General features: G+C 29.3%; 1 protein-coding gene across 1 annotated transcript; it reads left to right on the forward strand.

Annotated features, from left to right (window-relative positions):
- Positions 1-14,467: 14,467 nt before the first annotated feature.
- On the forward strand, positions 14,468-15,605 carry LOC111042414 (THAP domain-containing protein 1-like). Its single transcript, XM_022327005.1, has 2 exons — positions 14,468-14,538; positions 14,644-15,605. The coding sequence occupies exons 1-2, from the start codon at positions 14,468-14,470 to the stop codon at positions 15,116-15,118; spliced, it is 546 nt and encodes a 181-aa protein (XP_022182697.1). The 3' UTR covers positions 15,119-15,605.
- The last annotated feature ends 8,344 nt before the right edge of the window (positions 15,606-23,949 follow it).

Genomic DNA, 23,949 nt, shown 5'->3' on the forward strand with positions numbered 1-23,949 from the left:
GGTACATAAAATACAATCGATTAATCGATACAATCCTTAGTTTTATCACAATCGACTATCGACCACTAGAAGTGACTATCGCACAGCCCTACNAAAACTATCAGAAGCTGTAAATAGTAATAATATTGCCGCAGCATCTAATGAAAAATGTATTGAAATAAAAAAAAATATATTTTCATCCATTATTGAAGTTCTTGACAAACGTTACAATAATAATATTGCATTAAAAATATGTATGGTTTTAGACCCAAGGTTTAAAACCACCTTTATTGCCCAGGAATAAATGCCAGAACTAAAAACAGTAATAGGAGAATATTGTTTGGAATCTAGGATGGAATGGTCATTGAAAGAAATGCATAGCAAAGAAGATGGTAATTTGTCATTTTCTGGTGATAGCAGTCATTCCCTTACAATGAAAAAACAAAAAACTGGACTTTCTGCCATTTTTGATGTACCATCAAATAATGATGAAGTAAGAATTTACTTATAGATTTTAATTTGCATATATAATTAATTTAACATAATAGTAATACAACTTAACAAATATTATCCCTTTTCAGCTTCAAGAACAAGACATCAATTTTTGTAGTAAAATAAACAGGGAAATTGACTTGTACATAGAATTTTCAAAAGTACCATATGAACAATATCCGTTAAAATGGTGGTCTTTGAACTGTACAACCTATCCATTTTTGAGTGTATTAGCAAAGAAATATCTTACTGTACAAGCTACAAGTGTGGCTTCAGAAAGAGTATTTAGCAAAGGAGGGTTAGTTGTGACAGACCATAGAGCATCATTAACTAATGATCATGTAAGTGAGTTAGTTTATTTATCAATGAACAAAGTTCATGTTCCAAAACCTTAACCTTAAAACTTGAAAGTTAATACTTAAATTTACTATTTCATAATTTTTAATTTGTATGTATAATTAAATTTGTTAATCATGCTTATTTGTTTAATATTTTATTAGTGTTTGTCGAGTTGACTTTAACCCAATAAAAGGGTGACATTGTATTTGTTTAATGTATTTGTTATATTTTGATTCTTATTAAAATCTTATTATTCATATTAAAAAGTATATTTAGTATTTAATTTATTTAATTTATTGAACTGCCCCACAAATCTTTGAAATTTTTTAAAGTACTTTATAGTCTTTATACTAAATACTTAATAGATAATTTAATATATTTAAATAATACATACATTTATAACATATAATTATAAAAAGTTAGGTTATAATAATATTATCTATATTAAAAGAATGAGTGCATTCATTGCCAGTCTGGGTAATAATGCAATATTCAAAATGTTGGCCCAGGGCCCACTGCCCTAGCACTTGGTAAATAGTTATTCGGCTTGTAGCACAGAGCAATATGCATGTAGTTATGAAAGAAAACCCACAATTTTTAGGCATTTAAGTTTCTTTACCAAGTGTAAATAATAAATCCCGCTCGTAATCACAAAATATAAATAGGTACATTAAGACTACACATAGTTAAGACTCTTAACTATACGAGTTAAAGACAAAAATAGAAAAAAATAAAATTTGTGATATTTTCATACTTAAATTAAAGTTACGGTACTATCGGCCATTCGATACCATCGGGTATTCAATGCTATCGGTTAATCGATACTATCGGCGTAACGTAACTCAGTTATTCGATACAATCGGTACATAAAATACAATCGATTAATCGATACAATCCTTAGTTTTATCACAATCGACTATCGACCACTAGAAGTGACTATCGCACAGCCCTACTTATGACTGTTGAGTTTGAGCTGGTGAAGTTTGGTTAGAGATTATTTGTGGTTGGTTTGCGGAAACGTTGGAGCTGCTTATACACTTGGCATTCTTTGTAGTTCGCTGGGTGGTCACATTGGCACAGGGCACATTTGGCAGGAGTCTCGTAATATTTGGTACAGTTGCTGGTTGGATGATTTTCACCGCAGCAGACACATCTAGGCTGGTATGAACAGTATTTTTTTGGGTGGCCGTAGTCCTGACAATTTTGACATTGAATGATATCTTTTCGTTTGTGTGGCTCCTCTATTTTTACTTTGGTATGGAGTAGGGATGTTATATTAAATATATCGTTATTGATTGGGACTGGTTCTTGATCAAAAAAAACATTGGCAGTTTGTCCTTTGTTATTTTCTTGAGTACGTTAGTTACTTGTCGGACCGAAAAGCCTATTTCTTCAATAGCTATTCCTATTTCGTCTGTCGGTGTCGATGGATGTAGGTTACGGATAACTATTCGGAAGGCATTATCCTTTTGGGATCGGTATGTGTGATATTGCGCATTTTTATCTTTCAGATAGTGTATTAATTTACGGTATGATTCTGGTTCGGTAGTTTGTATTTTTAGATCGTTTGTTGACGATTTGAAGGAGAAATTTTCTGAGCCAATTAGCTTAATTAATTGGTTGCGAAGTTCGACAAAATCTAATACACCTCGGACAAATACTGGTGGTGGGAGTTTGGTGATTTTATTACCAGGTGAGTCATCAGTGATTTCTGTTACGTTTCCTTGGGAATTGTGTGAAGTATTTTCGTTATTTTCGTTCTCTGTAGCGAGCGGCGAATATCTGTTAGCCGTTATAAAAATAGATTTATTTTTTTTAGGTTCTGGGTTATCTGTAGATGAGTGGTTTCGTTTGGATGTAGATCCCGTAGGTAATGCTACTTGGAATTCATCCATTTCAACTGTTGAATTAAATACGTCACTTGGTGCACTCTGTATACGACTTTTTGAGGGGCTATTTTGAGATGTAGATAGATTGGGTATTGATTGACTTGATTTACTTGGTTTATATTTGTTGATAGGTGGTTTCGGAGCCGTTGTATGTATAGATAGTTAATAACACTCCGACGCGATAACGGTGTAGATTTATGTTGTCCGATAGCCGGTGTGGTCGTGCGAGAAGATAATTGATAATTTAATAATTTAAATTCTAAATTTTTTTTAAATTATCGACAAAGTTTAGATTTTTCGATGTGTTTAAGAACAGTTTAATGTAGAAATTTTCATTACGCATTCGATATTGTAAAATGAAATTTTTTTTATTTCATTTTGGTTAAAGTAACACGGATTTATACGGAACAATGTACAGAACACGTGTGTAGTGAACGGTGTACGCGGCGCGGCTGAATTTATAAATTAAGTTTAAAAAAAAATTAGTGTGCTGAACAATTTATAATACTTTAAATACATAATAAATTGTTTAAGTCAATTTTTGTCAGTTATAATACTATAATTTTTCTAGCTTTTTTGGATGCAAAATCATTTATTATATCTTACATTTTTGCGCTTTTGCCTTTGGTTCTACTATATATTCTGATATCGTTTTCTTCCCAATATCTTCAACAATTAACATACAATTTTCATTTATAGTCTTGGGTATTCCAGTTATATCAACAGTTGTGCATAAATTAAATTGTTTGATTTCATCGATTTCAGATTTGAATATAACAACTTCTTCAGATAAACGGTTATTCTCTGATTTAATCTTTTCGTTTCAATCTTAATACTTTACAATTCCAAAATTAGTTTTTTACATAAATTGTCAAATTGCTTAATCATAAATGATACAGATCTCATAAGTTCTTCAAAATTATATTCTAAGGGTGTTCCTGATTTTCTTTCTGGGTTATTCGATTTCGGAAATCTAGTGAATCTGGCTTTTGTATTGTTTGACATTTTCTTTAAATTATGTTCAGAATACCCTGCACAGTAATAATGAATAATATCTTTATATGTCAAACATTCAAGTATATCTTCATTTTGTTACCCGTAACAAATGCTGAATAAGAACTGAAACGTCTGAAACCAAAAGAAAACAAAATTATTATTTACTGTATTGTATTGGAGAAATCGTTTTTTTGTTGAATTTAATTCATGGTCAATTACTGTATTAAAAAAATCATATTTGAATTTAAGTACAGCATCTTCAATTAAATTGTCAGGCTCTTCATAACTAAAATGTGACTAAACTTCTTTTGAATTTTTTTGTGATATTAAGATCTTCTGATATTTTGTTAACTGTGATTTTTGAGTAATCAAACACCGTATTACAATTTACAATATTTAAAAAAGTTTATATACTTCATAAACTCTAGACATTTCAGCTTAAGTAGTATGTATTTGTATGTTCACAGTTCGTTTTTCCACGGTAATTTTTTTTGTTCAAGCGGGAATGTCCCACTTAGACGGCTCAGAATTACCGTATCACAGAATACGGTGATTTCACACACAGTGTCCACCTATTTACGCCTCACACGATAATATTTACCGTGTACACTAAGAGGTTAGGTTTTAAATTTTTTTTTCAACCCTACTAAATTAATATTACAAGTAAAAACACAAATTATTAAATTCATTTTTTTTTTATTGTTAAAAATTCAATCAAAATTATATTAACACAAGTTTTCTTACTTCTCTAGTAAAAGGTACATATTCTACAACACGATCATGAATTAATAAACAATAAGCAGTTACACCTGTAAAGGATTCCGAAGCTTCAATTTCTAATTGAACATCCACTGCCAAGGCTGTAGCTGAATCATTCTGTTTGAGGTATCGATAACTATAATTGGAGCGTCCAATAGAAAAGTTGAAGGACTCAATATCGGGTTCAGTACATTTTTTTCATAGTACGATTCTTGAAAAGATGTATACATATCATATGATAATGTAAAATTATTTTTCGTAAAATCTAAATTTAAATTGTCATACGGATAAGCTATCGAGTTTAGAAATACTTTAACGTTTGTTAGATTACAATGATCAAATATACTACATTCTTTTGAAAACGAATTTTTACGTCCCTTTTGCAATCCAATTATGATAAATCGTGGTTTTTCTAATTTTGAAGCAATTTTCAAGTTCCATACAACATTCTTGGTAGTTCTGAGTTCAGGATATTCAAAAGTTTCAAAAGATCTAAAAGGTATAAACAAACTTTTTTCTTTTTCTACAAGTTTCAATAACTTTAACCTTTCTTCATCGTCAACAGTAATAACTTAACTAACTTTCTTAACCTAACTTTTCAGACTATTTTATTTAAAACCACTTTACCTGTAGTAGGAGCAGCTACACCAGTTTTTAAACTTAGCGGATTTATATCGGTATGACTTCGAGTTAATATCAATTCCAATTTAGAATTAAGTAATATTTTTTTTAAAGTCTTCAAAAGAACCTAACCAATATTTCGACGGGACGCAAGCACTAAATTCACCTATTTCGTTTGCTGATTGTGATTTCTTTTTAAAACTCCAGCCATAAGGAGATCAAACTCCGTATACAAAATATACGAATGGATCTTCGCAGGAAAAAACTCCGGATCCATGACGTCATTAGTTAGTGTTATCAATATTGTCCTTACCAAAATTATCATAAATATAATATTATCATCGATTATAATAATTTAATTCTTTAATAGTAACCAAATTATTTAATAATTATTTTATGCTAATTACACGTGCTAATTACATACATTTTAAAACACAGTAAGTACATGTTCTTAGTAAAATAAGTTGAAAACAAATATATCATTGTAAAACTAATACATTCATGCGTTCATAAAAAATGTCACTTAATTAAGGGAAGTCATAAAAAAATAAATTATACACACATATATTAAACAGTAAATTAAACTTGTTAAAAAATATTAAATCACAATTCACAACTAAATCAGTAGGTTTCAAGTGTATAATAAATAATCAAATATAAATGTAATATAAATAATGTGTAAATTGCTTAAAAAAAAATTATTTTTAATTCCCAAATGTTGCCTATTAAAAAATGCCCATTTTTCTACTCTTGTTGAATAGGTACTTATAAAATATTTTCCAAAGTCCACCGTATCAGCATCATTAAGAAGTTGGCTTATAACCTGTGAAAGTTCTGCTGAAAAAGCTTTCTCGTCGGTTTCGTGCAAGAGTGCTTTAAGAGTTTTAAAAACAATGGTTTTTTTTGTCATGGGAATGAATTTTATTTAAATTTTTGACCAGTTTCTTAGAACATGCCATTCACATAATAATTGTTTTTCAACGGATCCCATCACACAATTCCATGCATTATAAAACGCGGGTTCATCATCGGACATAAAAATTGATGGATTTATTATTCCTATTGTATTTTTAATACATTGAAAATAGTGTTTATAAGTAGCTGTATCATATTTATTAGAAAAACAAAAGGCTACTGGAATTCCATTTCCATATTCATCCACAACGACTAGTGAGTATAATTGAAAATTATAACTATTCAATCCATGTGTACCATGTATACAAACTTTATCTTTACCAAATTTTAAAAACATTTTTGATTGAAATTGTGTCATAATGATTAAACAAAAATCATTTTTACTAAAATGGGGAACATTATCATCATCTTCCTCTTGTTCCTTAAAATATAAAACCGGATTATCTTCACCTTTCTTTTTCATAGCTTCCACCCACAATCTCACACTGACAGCATCATTCTCATGTGATTTAGTATTGTATGAAATATTATAATCCCTTTTAATATTATATAAATCCTTTTTTTCAATCAAATGAATCCTTTTTAATTCTGTCCCATCTTCTAACCCTCGAATGTCCCTATATACTACATGCTATAATTGTAAAACGTAGAACTTCTATCGAACGACGCGCTCCTGGTGGCAGAATAACCTTGCGACTTTTGTCGGGCCACTTTATGAACGGGCGGCCTTAGGAGTTTGGTCTCCTTATCTCTAATCTTCATGCTCATAACAATGATAGTTGTCTGGTGTACAGGATAAGTAACCTTTTAACGAGCTAGTGATTCCAAGAACACGTGTACTATCTACTTCTATCTCATTGATTTCTAATCGTATTTGTTCTAAGAGGTAAGAGTAACCATTATAAGATAGTTTCACTTTGTCAGCTTCCGATATTATTCCTTCGAGGAAAATTAATCTCTCGTGCAGATACGGATAAACATCAGTTTGCTGGATTGATATGCGTATCTCGTCATTATTATTAAACGATGTTGTATATTTTGTATATGAATGATATTCAATTTTCATAATTCTAAAATCCGTTTCATACCTTGAACTTATATCTAAAATATCACTCTAAGGCATTCTGCTGCAGTTGATAACCCAAAGCTTGTAGAATTTTTTTATTTTTCCCTGTCAATTTTTTAACTTTATTTGATGTTGCTGGAAGCACTTAAGTCTTATGACTAGCTGAACTGATCCGAAGTAATGGGTTTATATGGAATTTTAATCCCATCTCAAGATCTATAACGTTTAATATGTAGAACGATTGTCAATGTCTCGTCGAAATTATCCATCAGATTATGATCTTGGTCAAATAGCTGAACTGTTATTGAGTCAATATTTATTTTATTCAATTTGTAATATATTAAATTTGGTGCTGACTGAATTACTTTAGATCCTATAACCTTATACTGAGTGAATTAAATTTAAGGTCTGATTTTTTCGCGGAAAAATTTGTGCACCTGTAATTATGGTTACAGAACACAAGGAAAAAAATTTTATTTTTAATCATTTTTTTTTGAACTCTTATACATTTTTTGAAAAATGTATCACCTATGATACATGGCGCATTTAAAACATAATAAAACATTTTTTTTCGAATAATAAACCTTTTATTATTCTTAAGTCTCAAAAGTATTATGTTGTAATATTAATTATAAACTGAGTATATTTAAAACTATATTTAAAAAAAAAACTAAAAATATTAACTTCTTTAAGATACTTATAAATTATTTAATGCAATTTAAAAATAAAATATAAAAAACTAAATAACACCGAATGCGCTTTCACACTATGAAATAGAAATAATAAATAAAAAACAACTAATACAATATGTATGTGCGTGATTTGACTATTATATAATAAATGCAATATGCAATGACTAGTGTGATATAAACAAATGTAACAAATATAAATTTATGAATCTAATATAAAATATAATTATGTTGTATTTGCTTGATCATCACATGTGAATATAATTTTTAAAGTGCTTGATTAGCACAATTATTGTATGTATGCCTCAGTCGGTCAAAGTGCACAAATGAATATAATATAAAATGACTATTAATGTTTAACAGTGGCACAAAATATAATAAAAATAAACCAACAAAAAAAAACATACTCAGAGCCACAACACAGCTGGTTACCTTAGGCGGTGGATTTTATCCCACGTGACGGTGCCGGGGACTTATTTATAGTAATAATAATAATACACAACATTTAATAATGTTGACAACCACACACGTGCGACCGCTTTGAGGAACCACTAACGAGTATAACACAGGAAAAGCACCACAAACAGAATGTAGACAAATGACCACCCTGCTGGGAAAAGTATAATATAATAGTTGAACATATAATGATTTTAGGAACAATACTTAACCAACAAAAAAATTTGAAAAAAAAACTCAATGACAATGAAAACCAACGAACCGACTTGGCACATGTGCTTTGGATAATGTCACAAAAAAGCGAAACAATGTCTTAGGACCGAAGGATAATGAAAAAAAGGCGCTCAGAGCTGGTGCGTCCAGCCTTTTATAACCCTTGCTGTGGACAGTGTCATCAAGATAAAATAAAATAATAAATTTAGCACAATAATTGATGACACTGACGCACAACAGAGATTATACAAAAAGAAAAAAAAAATAATAAAAATAGAAAATCAACGGACAAAACGATAATAAAATAAAACTACGAATAATATAAAAATTTAAGAAATAATAACGGACTATAGCAGTAGCACGCCACCCACTATCAGCTTGATAACAAAAAACACTATCGCAAGCTCAAATTGCTGACAGTGGGACAACATACAGTCCTACCAAACTATAGCGCTGCACTTGGCGCGAACAACAATAAAATGTTAAAATAACATTACATATAGTTGCATATATATATTAAAAAAACATATTTATACAACAAAGTAAATAAATTGCACTTTTCAAGTTATAAAACGTAATTAGGAACTACTAACTTGTTTTACCTAATTAGGAACAAAAGAATGTTTTGTTATTTAGTATGAAAATCTTTAAAACAATTTCTGTTGACACCACAACCAAAATACTTTAGTACTTTAGTCACATGTAGTACAAGTTGATACGGTACAAACGACGACACTTAAAATGGCCGCTCTCACGGTCACTAATTCACTACGTATGACAATATAATATAACATGAACAAGCAAACAATAAATAAAAACGAGACGGTTATCGAAAAGTATTGTCTACAAAAATGACGAGTGAAAATGACATCAAGAATCTCTAACAGGTTATAGGATTTATGTCATATTCACTCGTCAAAACAAAGCCTCCCGCCAATGTGGACAGCACCAGAAGCGGGCAACTTATTTTACCAAATAAGTATCAGTACTCCTTCAAAAAAACTCATCATTGGTATCAGAGAACAACACACAGTGTACACACATCCAGTGTTGCCATGTTAGCTGATTTAAGGCCAAATCTAGCCTTTTTTGATCTGATCTAGCTGATGAATTATTTGATCTAGCTCCTGGCCTTTTTCCTAGCTATTTATCATTTTTAACTAGCTTATTTCTGGCTTTTTTTTTTTTATACTTTTTACTAGATTTTATTTACTATATTATTATACTACTACGTCTACAACTATTATAGTATAATATCCTAACCCGTGTGTTAAAAACTGGTTGTGATTCGAACAATAAAAATAAGTACCTGGATCTATTGTATCCATTGTATATAGGTGAACAAATAACAGTAATGCCATTAACACAGTCCACAGATCATGTAAGGTCCTAGTAGACTCGCTTAAATGGACTTGTTTTATTTTATCTGTGCCATTAAGATAAAGAGTATAAGACTAGAGAATATGTAGTATTCTAACGCTATTAAATATGTTACCATATTATAGTATAGAACTCTAGTACTATAGTAGGTACATGTAAAATATAAGAATATAAAAATATAAATAATTGTTGGAAAACTGGTATTTTATATTTTCCTAATAAATTGACAAGAAAAATTATTTCTTGAATTGCAGTTTAGTACTCAACAAATCATTGAGTTATCATTTAAGTATTATATCCAAATTGTTTGAGATTAACAAATTACAAATATTACAAATATTACAAGATTATTTTGTTACTGATTTTTGTATATAAATAATTATATTTTGTTTTATATATAAAATACAACTTAAAATATTTCACGTAAGTGACATGACATGTTCACACATTAGTGTACATTCTTATTAGAAATTTATTTAATTTTCTTTTTAGTATGGGAAAACCGCAATATTCTCAAAAATTTCGACAAGCCTGGCTACAAGACAAATTATTTAAAGAGTGGCTTCAAGAATACGTAAAAGATTCAACAAAAGCATTTTGTAAAACTTGTTGTGTAACTATCCGAGCAAAGCGATGTGATTTGGTGAATCACGGAGAAAGCCAAAAACATAAATCGTCAGTAGGAGCCATCAATATTCATCAACAAAACAGTATTAAATTTAAACCAATAAGCTTAGAAACAAATCGATCCGAAGCTGCCTTATCGCTTTTTGTGAGTAATCATTGTGCAATATTACCAATTGATCATCTCGGTGAATTGTGCAATACACACTTTCCTCATAATAACATAAGAATTCGTAGAACCAAATGTTCTAGAATTATTATTAATGTCTTAGCACCCTATTTTATGTCTAATTTGAAAGAAGACATTGGTGATATGTACAGTTTGCTGATCGATGAGTCTACCGATATTGCTGTTCTTAAATATCTTGGAATAGCCATTATGTATTTAAGTAAAAGTCAAAACAAAATAATTACTACTTTTTTATCTCTTGAAGAACTTGTCGAATGTAATGCAATGTCAATTGTAACAGCTATAAAAACTTGTTTAAAAAAATTTGATTTGGATATTAAAAATATGGTTGGGTTAGGTTCTGATAATGCAAGCGTGATGGTTGGCATTAATAACGGTGTATTTAAAATGTTAAAGGAAGACAATCCTAATTTGATTTTAATCAGATGTGTTTGTCACTCATTACAATTGGCAACTTCCCAAGCTTGTGCTCATACTATCCCAAGACATTTGGATTTTTTGATATCTGAAACATATAATTGGTTTTCTAAGTCAACACTACGACAACACTCATATAAAGAAATTTTCAAAACTATTAATGATGGACATGACCCCCTCAAAATAGTTCAGTCCTCAAATACTCGTTGGTTGTCAGTCGAAACCGCAGTAGTTCGCATCGTTGATCAATGGCACGAACTCAAGACTCATTTCGGTATCTCTAGACAAAAAGATAGATGTTATACAGCTGAAATGTTGTATTCAATATACACTGATGATAAAAATCTAGCATATTTGCTATTCTTGAGACCATTGCTGGGGGAAATTCAGAGAGTAAATAAACTATTTGAATCAGAATATGTTGATTCAACAAAACTGGCCAAAGATTTAGTTGCATTAATAACTTCATTTATGAAATTAATAGTTGTTCCTACATATACATATAATCCTGCCAAATCATTAGATTTCACTTCCCACTTAAATCCCAAACCTTATTTAGGTTATGGATTTGAAAATCAAATAAATGAACTTAAAAAATAAAAAAAAATATCAGAAGGCGAAGAAAGGGAATTGAGAGACAGATGTATTGCTTTTGTAACTTATATTATAAAACAATTTCAGCAAAGACTACCCGATAATATAAGCATGTTGGAAAAAATTGAAATACTATCTCCAAGTAATACATTGAAACAAATAAAAGATAATATAAGTCCAATATGTGAGTTTTTTGGATTTAAAAATAAAGAAATTGAAAAAATTGATCTACAGTGGCGAAACATTAATTTATTAAACTGGAAGAATACTAATTCAGCTGTAGAGTTTTGGAGTGAAGTGTATTCATTTCAAGACTCTGCAAGTCATAATCCATTTAAAGAATTAGCCAACTTGGCACTTACTGTATTATGTATACCTTGGTCCAATGCAGCTTGCGAACGAGTGTTCAGCCAAATGAATTTGATAAAAACAAAGTTGAGGAACAAAATGAAATCCCCAATGCTAATAAGTTTACTTCATATAAGATCTGGGTTGAAGAGGAATAAAAAGTGTTGTCACAATTTTGTATTACCAGATACCGTTATCAAAAAAATTGGTACAAATGATGTATATAATGTTGAAACTGAGTTAAATGACAATGATGATGATAATATTATAAGTTTTGCAGACTTTCAAATTTAATTAAAAATATTATATTATTATAAATTATAAGCTTTCAAAATAATTTTTTTTTTTTTCATTATATTATTACATTATTACATATTTTTGATTTGTTTATTTATTTAAATAATTTTTTGCTAATATATATTCTACCAAACTTCAAAACTTTATTATTAATATTATTTATCATGGTTTTTACTTATCAATTATCATGAAATCTTGAATTTTGTTATTTAGCCGAATTCTGGCCTTTTTTTATTGTACTGTTGGCTTTTTTCCAAAATAATATGTGGCAACACTGCACACATCTCATCTGTCATCAGTACTTATTATCTGAACAGTAAAACAGCCAGCACGCCTACTGCCAACCTCCGTCTGCAGCCAGCGTTCAGCAAGCTCCTCCAAAAAGTCGTTTTCGCCGCTTTCAACAGGGCAAAAGCGCCCACGGCTCTAACCCGAACCATTCACTCAACAGTCGTTTTCACTGCTTTCAACAGCAGGAGCGCCCACAAGGTTAGGTTAGTTTAGGTTATCTACTCCCTACCAAACTTACAACCCAGTTCCTTGTCTGCCAAATCCTCCGGCGAGCGGGTAACCTTGCTGGCTGCTGATGCGACCCAGTTCCGCCTGCTACAAAGCACCTTCCTTAAACACGGCACTGAATTCCGCGCTTTTGACCTCCCCGAGGAAAGCTCCATAAAGGTTGTTCTGAAAGGTATTCCAAATGACATTTCTACCGAAGAACTACGAGTCGAACTAGAATCGCTGGGCTACACTGTCAAACATACCCGCCGCATCGGTACCCCAAAGAAACCATTGCCAATATGCGTCGTGCACATCGCAGACAATCCAACTGCCGAAGACATATTTGTTCTTAACAACTTATTTTATTTACAAATCTCGGTTGAACCACTTAAACCCTCCGGCCCAGCCCAGCAGTGTTGCTAGACGTACGGTTTGTACCGTACTTATACGGTTATTTTAACTTCCGTAGGGTGTACGGTACAAACATTAGAACCGTACTAAAATATACGGTATTGGATGGTGATCTTACCGGGTTTTTTTTTAAAATAGATGATTCCTAAAATAACATTTATTGTGATATTTCAATAGACACTATATTTAGCTGTCTACACGGAAAAAAATAATTTTACTATAGTAATAAGTTAGTAAAATTGCAGTTGATACAACTTTTTATATTGTCATACTAATAATACTTTTAGGTTCTACGTACTAAATTATAATTGTTGTAATATTTAGATTGCACTGCACTATATTTTAGTTAGTTGAACTATTCAACATTAGTTGATAAGTTATTGACTATCATAAATGGTTGGCATACAAATATAAAATAGTAATAACATCTAGATAACACATTACTAAAATTTAAATTTGTATTAACAAATATTATAGTTGGTACAACTATGTACTATAATTAGTCCAATTGAAGGAACTGTCATTCTAATGTTTTGATAATATTGTTTTACTATTTGATGTTATTTGCCTCAATCATCATTCATCGTTCCAAAAGTAAAACTTGCAGGTCACGCGAAGTATTATTATAGTTACAGTAACATTATCGCTTGTTCTTGAATTCCTGATATTAATGTTATGGACAGTTTTGTCTTAAAAACTCTAACGAGTTTAAACGTTAGCGAAATCGTTATTGAGCGTTTTAGAGGTAAGTAATTTAGATAAAATGTGCATGCTTTAACCTGTCGTCGAAATCGTTATTTTTACCTTGTTAGGTATTAATTAGAGAACTATTGGAAATCAATTTATTTCACCATGGTCATTAACATAGATCTAATATATTAGTTTTACAACATAGTTTATAGGTCTATGTTTGTGGTCATATGTTTGTCGCCCCATGCGAGGTTGCAGCGCTTCATGTGAGAAAAATAGTGTTGTAAACATAGATATATAAAACAACTAGATAGCCGACTCAACGCCAAAAATTGAAGTCTGGCATCCATATGCGAACTGGGCAAAATACGATTGATTAATCCATGACATTATATAATTTTCCATGAAATATAATTTATCTATGATTGAAACATGATAATATGGTATGATGAAAATATGATTGCTACTTCGTTACAAATTTGAAATTACAATTTACAAGTTTAAAACCATAAAACTTACCAACAGATATATAATAATACTGTTTTATATATATTATGTGATCTTGCTATATGCATTGAATCAAAATTGTTCGTTTACAAACATGGTGGTTTCTTGTTCTGTGTCTGGTTGTGTCAATAGAAGACAGAAAGGAAGCAATGTTCATTTTTTTTCGTAAGTTATACATTGTTATATCTTATGTAAACTAATTATTAATTATTTTCCGTATTAGGTAGTTAGGTAAATAAAAACTATAATAAAATTGTTCCTACTTTTTAGATTTCCATTAAAAAATCCAGAAAGGAATCAACTGTGGATTACTGCTATACGTCGGAAAGGGTTTGTTCCTACCAAAAATAGTTGCATTTGTAGTGAACACTTTGTACAGTCTGACTATGACTTAAAACCAGGAGGTAGTTATAAATTATACTTAAAGGAGACGGCTATTCCATCAATGATTCCTGATCCAAAAATTAAGAGCAAAGTCATTCGAATGAGTATTGAAGAAGTTTTGACGTCTGCTGAAGACGCAGATTTATCTGTGGCTGAAGACCATGATCAAAAATTAGATAGAGAAAATACATCAGAGCTTATTGATAATACTCAAATTTTACCAGATTCCCAAGATCGGGAAACAGTGTTAGACAAAGTCTTAGGTGAAACTCTATACACACCTAATCAGTGGATACCATTTACAAAAACTTGTGTCATTATAGGTACTCATAATACCAATACCATTTTGTCTATGATTTAAACCATGGCGCGAGTTACTAGTTTACAACCATAGATATATAAAACAACTAGATAGCCGACTCTGTGATAAAGTCTCATAAGACCTATGAAGCCTGGCAGCCATATGCGAACAGGGCAAAATACGATTGATTGATCCATGAAATATTTAATTACTCCATGATTTTTTAAAAACTGCGAAAATTTGATTTCTGAATCAGTCAGATTAAGAGGACGTTGCACGGATATTTGTTTTTTCCGACTTACAAGTGCGTACATCGCACATTTTACGCTCAGCCGATTACTGATTAAGTAGTTTTTGAGTTTATCCATTATACACAAACAAATCTTTTCTCGTTATAATAATAAAATAAAGAATAATTTCAAATCACGGAATACCATAAGGTACTGTATTGGGTCCTCTTTTTCATTGTGTTAATTAATGACTTATTGAGTATTAATTGTAATGAATCAATTTTCAGTTTTACTGATGACACGTCAATTATTATGGATGACATAAAGAAAAATAGTATTCATAATAAATCTACTCGTGTATTAAGTATTGTCAAAATATGGTTTGACAATAACCTCCTGGAACTTAATTTAACCTAAACTTGCTTTATAAACCTTAGTATAAATAAATCTTCACCCATTGGTTATAAATTTATAATTATCTCAAGCCTCATCAAAAAAACTGTAATGAATTTAATATAAATACAGTGATTTCTATTAGTAATGACAGTAGATGTAATTGCACTACTATATTTTATCTAGTTCAAAAAGTAAAATATCTAGTTATTACTATAGCTGATACTAACTTAAAATGACAAAATCATATTATTAATACAACTAGAAAGATCAGATTATTATTCTATAAATTTAAAACTCTTATCAACATACTTCCACCCACCACAATGAGACCTACTTATAATTTATATAAGTATAAATACTATAATATTATAAAGCATAGGTATTATACACATAATCAACACAACAATAGTTAACAATTAGTATATATTTCTTCATAACACTTTTATGAATACAATTATTTTATTGGTTGGAGAATAATATTAATTTGGATAATTTATGTCTCTTAATGACAGGGTTTAAAATATCTGTTGAATACATTTTTCCAAATGATTTTAATCTGAGTCTTACAAATTTTTTTGTTATATGTGTTATAAGAACTAGTTTATGTGGTCTTTCTAATAAAGATACATTATCACAATTTAAATCTGAAAAAATTTTGCTGTCTAAAGAATACATATTAACATTATGGCAAATTATCTTAATATCAAGATTAGGTATATGTAAAGATTTAAAATTATCAGTTAAAAACAAAAACATTTTGTCAGCCTCTTGGATTATTTTGAAAACTGAATCGGATGCTGAAATTAATCCACCTTGATTTTTTAGATTTACAAATTTCGAAAAAGATACAGATTTGCAATAGTCATGTTCATTGTTTTGTGATAAAAGAGCCATTTTACAAGAGTTGCAGTCTAAAATCAATTTTCTTATTATATATCCAGCAATATAGTACAATATATTATTCTTAACATCCTGTTCATGGCTTCTTACTTGACTTGAATGTGTATGAATGTTCATAAGTTGCATATTTCTTTGGGCGTCCATCTCAAATTCATTAATAATTGTTTCATCGTTGTCAAGATTACAAATCTTTTCTTTATTTGATGCCTTTCTCCATTTAATTTCAAAGAGTGATCCAATTGGATCATCATCAAATGTATTGCAGTTGAAATTGGATTTACATTTTAAAGAATTTTTCATTAATATCTGTTTGATAGCAGTTTTGAACTGTGAAGCATTTGGGTTATTGTTAGATCCAAAACGTTGACGAACACGTCCAAATAGTAGTTCAATATAATCTTGCGAAAATTTGTAGGTCAAAATGTAATTAATTTTTTGATTTTGAGAAAATATGTTTTTTGCTAGTGAAATTACAGACTTAACTGCAAAAGCAAAACCGAGAATAAATGTTTTTTTATTGGATAAAAATAAAGGTGAGTTTTTAGTTTTTAAAGTATACAGATATTCAATTAATGGTACAATAATTTGTTCTAATTGATTAATATTGTTTCTAAAAATTGGAGATTTAAATTTTTTTGAAAATTTACTTTTGGAATTTAAGAAGTCAAAAATCCTATCAATTGTACGACAGTATTTTATTGTTTCAGTTACATTTTCAAAGTTAGGAAATTTAGTTTCTTGTAAGTACTGTAACGTATCTGCCGTGGATGAGCTTAAAGTCTGTGCCGCATACTTTACTTTCATTTTATTATTTTGAAAGTTGATATGTGCATTGCTTAATTTGTTTGCAAGTTTCAATGTTAATTCTTTTTGAACCTCAAAGACATTTTTTATATGGTCCCATTTTATTAAGCCATCTTCTGATTCGATTACATAATTGTTGGCCAATGTATTACGTGCCAATTTCAACATATGGCAAGCATCAGGAATGAAGTACACTCTAGATTTTGTTACAGGATGGTCAAACCAGCATTTAATGTCATCATAACTATTCCCTGCCGAACAGCCAAGTAATTTAAATGTAGAAAAATTAGTGTACGCACCATCGCATGTTACACTGTGTACAGTTAATCCGGCGTTATGAGAGTGAGTCAATGCTGACTTAATTAGTTCTGCTTGGGTAACAGCTGTTAGTTTATTAATAAAAACATATCCTATAGGTAATTTCCAGCGACCATTTATGCTAACTAACATAAAAACTAAAGCCTCAGTGGCTACCATATCAGTACCTTCAACTTCCATACTATTACCATAGTCTGTATTTCCAATCATTTTTCCAAGGCGCTCATCCCATAAAATTTGTTTTCTAATAGACATTGCATCTAGCATAAGGCAGCAGTCTTTATCATCTGAATTCAAAGTTTTGATTGCATCGAATACTTCCTTAAAAAATCCTGGTTCTCCATTAATGCTTGATGTCCAATTACTTATTGATTTTGAGCTAGGAAGTTTCATAAATGACCTAAAAATAATGTATGAAGTATTACAAACATGATATTAAATTAATATTTTCTATACTTATTACATAAAGTGCATGTGAAATAATAATGATATTAAATTTACTTGTTTTCTAATTATATAATATATATACATGCAAGCAGAAAAATAGCTTTGTGATTTTAAAATTATGATAGATGGTAACATGCACTTCAGGCCATTTTTACAAAGTCCCGTAAAGTGTAGGTTATAGCTAACCAACACTTTACTGGGTATTGTAAAAACCAACCTTAATATCATAATTTATTTAAAGCAAACCAAATTACCTGCAGTACTTAAGCGCTTTCGGAGAATAATAATTTAGCGTTATAGCAAACTCTTTAATTACTTTGCTGTAGCGAAAACCAGTAGCTTTCCTACCTTTATTTAAAAGTTCATTTGAAAATAATTCTTTGGATACTCCTTCAAATCTGTCAGCTAAAAGTTGTTCAGATTGATTATCAATTAATCCTTTAGAGCTCATTGAAGCAATTAAACCAACAAGATTTTTGATTTTTTTGTCTTTCCGTCTGATTCCTTGATGTAGATTTTTAATAGTTTTTTTCAAACTCATAGTATTTGGAGAATCTATTTTGGCTACTTTTTTACATTTAGGCGATGGAGAAAATAATGGTCTTTTAACTTTAAATCTGGATGGAGTTGTGAGTATATTTTCTGTATCTAGGCCTACTTTCTTTCCTTGCACTACAAAATTACTTATGTTAGTTTTACTCATAATGAAATCATTTAATACTTTAAATCTAGGATTATTTTTATCCATTTTTAATGATAAAACTTTTCAAATGACAGAATGAAATTAAAAATTTAAATAAAAATTAATGACAAATATTAAACTTATTTATTTATATAATATAATATGTGTGTGTGTGTGTTATATTATACGATTTATATGTCTATTATTAATTACTTAATTGTACGAAAAGTGCGGGAAAATAATACATTAATAATTACCTATTATTACAATTTTAATGAAGTTATGACAAAGATATTTAAAAAAACGGCGGGTAACTCATATCAACTAAATAAAAGAGTGGGGGTAAACCGATCAATATTCCGAATTTCTATCTAAACCGGACCGGTGTCGTGTAGATCAACATGAACCAGAGTCATGAATCAGAATCAAAATAATCGGTACGGTACCGCACACCGGTTTGCTCTAGCGAATTTCTAGTATCACACCAAAATATTTGATATAGATTTATAAAGAAAATGATAAATTGACATTTCGGACTTTTGGTATTAAAAATATAATCACCAGTGGCGTATATAGTGGCAGGGGGTTCAACCCCCCCCCTAAAATGTTTGTTGGTACGGCACTCATACGAATTTATTTAATCAATGTATTAACTAAAACCCAACAGCGCAACACGGGATAAAACAAAAATGAAAATCGCAGGCGAGGCATATAAATAAAAATTGTTGTTCACAATTTATATGAAATATGTATTACTAGGTAATTGAGATAATGCGTGAGTCGTCGATAGTCATAATATTTATACTATCTATAGTAATATTTATCAGTTCGTGGTATCGACTTTAACCATAGACATAATATAGATCACGGACTAAGATATACAGGACTGGAAACGAAGACCTTATCAGTAGTCCGTGAATGTTTCTAAAAGGTACAATGTGTGTACCTAGCGCTATCTATGTACAGAACAATCAGTTGCTTTATATAATATATTACTAATATAATAACTGAACATTTTATATTATTTTTTTCATGCTTTAAAATAATTTTAACTTAGGTAATAGGAATAGGTAATATGGGTAGTTTATAGCAAGGCTGGGCAAGTTAACTACCTTTTTTTTAACTCGTTAAGTTACGTTAATATAGAAACATGTAAGTTAAGTTTAAAGCCTAGGTTAAGAGGACGTGTCACGAAATATTTACGCGTGCAACGACCGAGAGGATGCGCTGTTAGGTGTTTTCACGATCCGCAAGCGCGCGGCGTTTAAGTCACGCCTACTATTCGCAATTCGCAACCGGCCGACGGCGGCGACGACTGCTCGTTCGGGAGCGCTATTTATTTGTCTATGAACGTTCGTTCAGTATGATTCGTATCATTACAAAATTCATTATACGCAGATGCGGCCGTAATATTTTCAATACCCGCGCGTACTTATGAACTACCGATTATAAATTATGATACTGCTTCCCTAAATTTATGTCCCAATATATAGATCGTAGAAACTGTATTATAACATAGCTTGATTTGAAGTTATTGAATTATTACTTATTTAAATATAATACTTATAGTAAAATCTAATAAATGGTAAATACAATAAATATTATATTGTTCAATTAAATTAATATTAATTTTCCGTGTTTTATCTTTTACGTTCAACTGTTAATGTTATATTAAAATATGATAATAAGTAATTACAAATATATTTTTCTAAGGACCGTCGCGATTCAAATATTATAATATCTAGGGTAAAATATATTTGTAATTAATATTTTTTTTATATCAAATTAAATAAATACAGCGCAATTAAATAAAATTTATTAAATATTTATTTAATTTAATTTATTATAATGGGTATAATCATATTTATTTAACATTTTTTTGCTTTTATTTTCTTGTCTTTTTGTTTTTGTTGTGCTTGAATTATATATTCTNCCCCCACCAAACTAAAAATACGTTTAACCGAAAAATTCCTTTGCAGTCATTTAGAACTGAATTTGTACGAATTCGTACGACCGTTGTCCTGACCATTCCGATTCTGGTTGTTAAAACCATGTTTTTATATTAATGGTTTTGCTCACCAGTTTTAATAACCATAATAAAAGTCTTAGGTTTTGGTTTTGGTTAATCACCATGTGTGCAAATCGATCAACATTTATGTCCTTTGTTCAACTGAAGTTAAATCTTAAATCAAATAAAATGTATTTTTTATATTTTAAATTATAAAATAGTATCAATAGTTAATACACTTAAATTGTACTTCTCATCAGTGGCACAAGATATATTTTTCAGGTATAGCAAGAAATAATTTTACCCACCCACCCATCCCCTCACAAACTCAAAATTATATTATTTTATACATTTTATCATATGACATAACATAGAGGTTCTAAAAACTATTAATAAGTTAATGATTGTAACTATTTGACTATATTCTATTCATTAAAAAAAATGTTCTTATTACGTTAATAATTAAACCTATATGTACCTACCTAAATTAATTGTATTTTAATTTTTTAAGCTTTTGCATTCTCATTGTTTGAATTATTTAAACAAAGCATTTAAAAAAATAAATTGTGATGACATTAGTACTTTGAAACATTCCAAGCAATTGAAACTCAGTGAAGTTGGACACAATTATATTAAAAAATTAACCCAAACCGAGTTGAATAATGCAAATTAAAAGCTCATTATCAACACAGTATCACAATTTTCCCTTATACAACACCCAGCTTTCATTGATTATTGCAAAGTTATATCATCAAAACTACCAGTACCTATCTTGAAAAACATTAATGTGTGATGTATAAATTCTATTCAATAGTTTAATTGAAGAATTCAAAATATAATTCAAAACAGTAGAATGTGTTTGTTTAACAGCATATTGTTGGATTGTTTTTCATAGGTATGTTTTTAGACTTTAACTTCTTTATTAATATTATAATATTATAATGTTTTTAGTTACTTAATTGGCTTCTTTATAATATCTATACATGACATATTACCTATTATATTAATATTATAAATGTGTATACCAAATTACTACCAATAAATTATAATATTATACTATAGGTACCTATAATATAATAAATTATTTATTTATGTATAATTTTATAAATGTACTACCTATATATAAACATTTTCATATAAATACTTTATACTACTATTCTGTATTGTCTATTTTTGCTTCTTATATAGTTACATGTTAAAAGACCTAATTCTTAATATTTTAATTTGTAAGGAGATAAACAAATCTGTTTGGTTTTTTGTTATAAACTACTATAAACCCAATTAACAGAGCTTATGATGGTATAGGAAAACTTAAATACTGTAAATCTGTAGTCTGGGATTTAAGTATAGGACACTCTCAAAGGTTAACACAATTATTACTATATATATAATTTTAAAATTTCACCACCTATTACTTAAAAACATTCCACCATTATATCACTTGTAATAATTGTAAATGCTGAGGTTTTAGTACCAAATTTTTAAATTGAATTGGGCAAAACCTCAGGAAAAGATAGCCATAAGGCAACGTTGAATTGATTATTTAATTGAAGACATTGATGAAGAAGACTCAGCACATACTACTTCACAAACTTCAAAATCAATGGAATAACATAAAGGAAGTGAATATGAAGATGATTTCTCATCATTTAGAATGACTGCTACTTCTAATTGTAATGAAAATATTCAAATGTTGGTGAATAATTATTTATCCTTGTCTTTATAAATCATGAACTGTTTTTACAGTTTTTGTTTTTATAATAATTATCTTATAGGTAGTACATTACAGTTAATAAGTGTCAGAATGAAAATGCTATAAATAAATTATAAACTTTAAACATGAAATATAATTTATTTTTTTTATATAGCTCATACTTGCTGATTATCTATCAACAGTAATATCAATATGTATATCTTTGGCAGTACATACTGACTAACGTCTCATACTAGCGTTGTCGATGAAGAGTATATAATATAACATATACCAGATAAGGTATGCACAGTGTAACTGTGTAGCTATTTACTTACCTCTTCTGATGTATTATAAAAAGTATTGTAATATACAATAAATCCATGTTGTAAAGAAAAAAAAAAATACATATTAAAACTTTAAGCACATCTTTATTAAATCAATGTCATATTTTATTATTTTCACATTTATCATATTCATGAATACTGTTCCACACTTAACAAATGATTTTAACTAAATTTTTTTAACTAACTATAAACAGTTATGGGTTTTATAAATTTATATAACAACCATAGTTCTAAATTTCTAATTATCTAATTACTGTGCCTAATGATTGATGAGAAGTATTCTCAACACTTCTTCCATACTACAAGAACGTTAAAATCTTTGTTATAAAATAAACATTAATAAATTAGATAAAACCAACCATGAAATTGTTTTCAAATCAGAAAATTTAAAAAAAATTACATTTTTTATTCAATATATTTTATTTTTAATCAAATGGCATTTTCTATTAAAATGACATTTTTTAATCAAATATAATTTTTATTCATATAACATTTTTTATTCTATTACTTTTTTAATCAAATCACATTTTTATTTAATATTTAATATAAAAGTTGATCCAAATAATTATAGATATTACAGTATGCCAGTAGGTAATTAAAATAGGTAGGTACTTACGTTTAACACCATCTCTGTCAGTAACTATAACTCGGTCTTTAAATAAAACTACTGCATCGATGATCACCTGATGTGGTACACTAGGTTTACGTCCACGCATGATAAAAATAATAGAATTCGAAACCAAGAAAACAAAATCAAAATGGAAAAAAAATCGTAAAAACTTGTAAATAAAATTGTTAATACGTTTAAAATCAACCCTTCCAACTGATTATACTATAACTTATAGTAAACAATTAAAATCACTCTAATAATAATATCTGTTATAATAATAAACACAATAATGATAACTGAAACGCACACCACGCAGTGTGTATAGTGTTGTACAGATTAACAAAACGCGCTCTGGTGGAAACAATTTGAAACTTCCAATTCGGGATGTATAGATATAGTTTTCTATTAGTTATTTTACTTTTTATAATAAATGAATTTTGGTATCGAAACTTTATACGC

This window comes from Myzus persicae, unplaced genomic scaffold, assembly GCF_001856785.1.
Source record: "Myzus persicae strain clone G006 unplaced genomic scaffold, MPER_G0061.0, whole genome shotgun sequence".
Lineage (NCBI taxonomy): Eukaryota > Metazoa > Arthropoda > Insecta > Hemiptera > Aphididae > Myzus > Myzus persicae.

Excerpts from the sequence above, each read along its gene's own strand:
- LOC111042414 (XM_022327005.1), top strand. The coding sequence starts at position 14,468 with ATGGTGGTTTCTTGTTCTGTGTCTGGTTGTGTCAATAGAAGACAGAAA. Across the intron at positions 14,539-14,643 it reads AGCAATGTTCATTTTTTTTC|ATTTCCATTAAAAAATCCAG; the intron begins GTAAGTTATACA and ends CCTACTTTTTAG.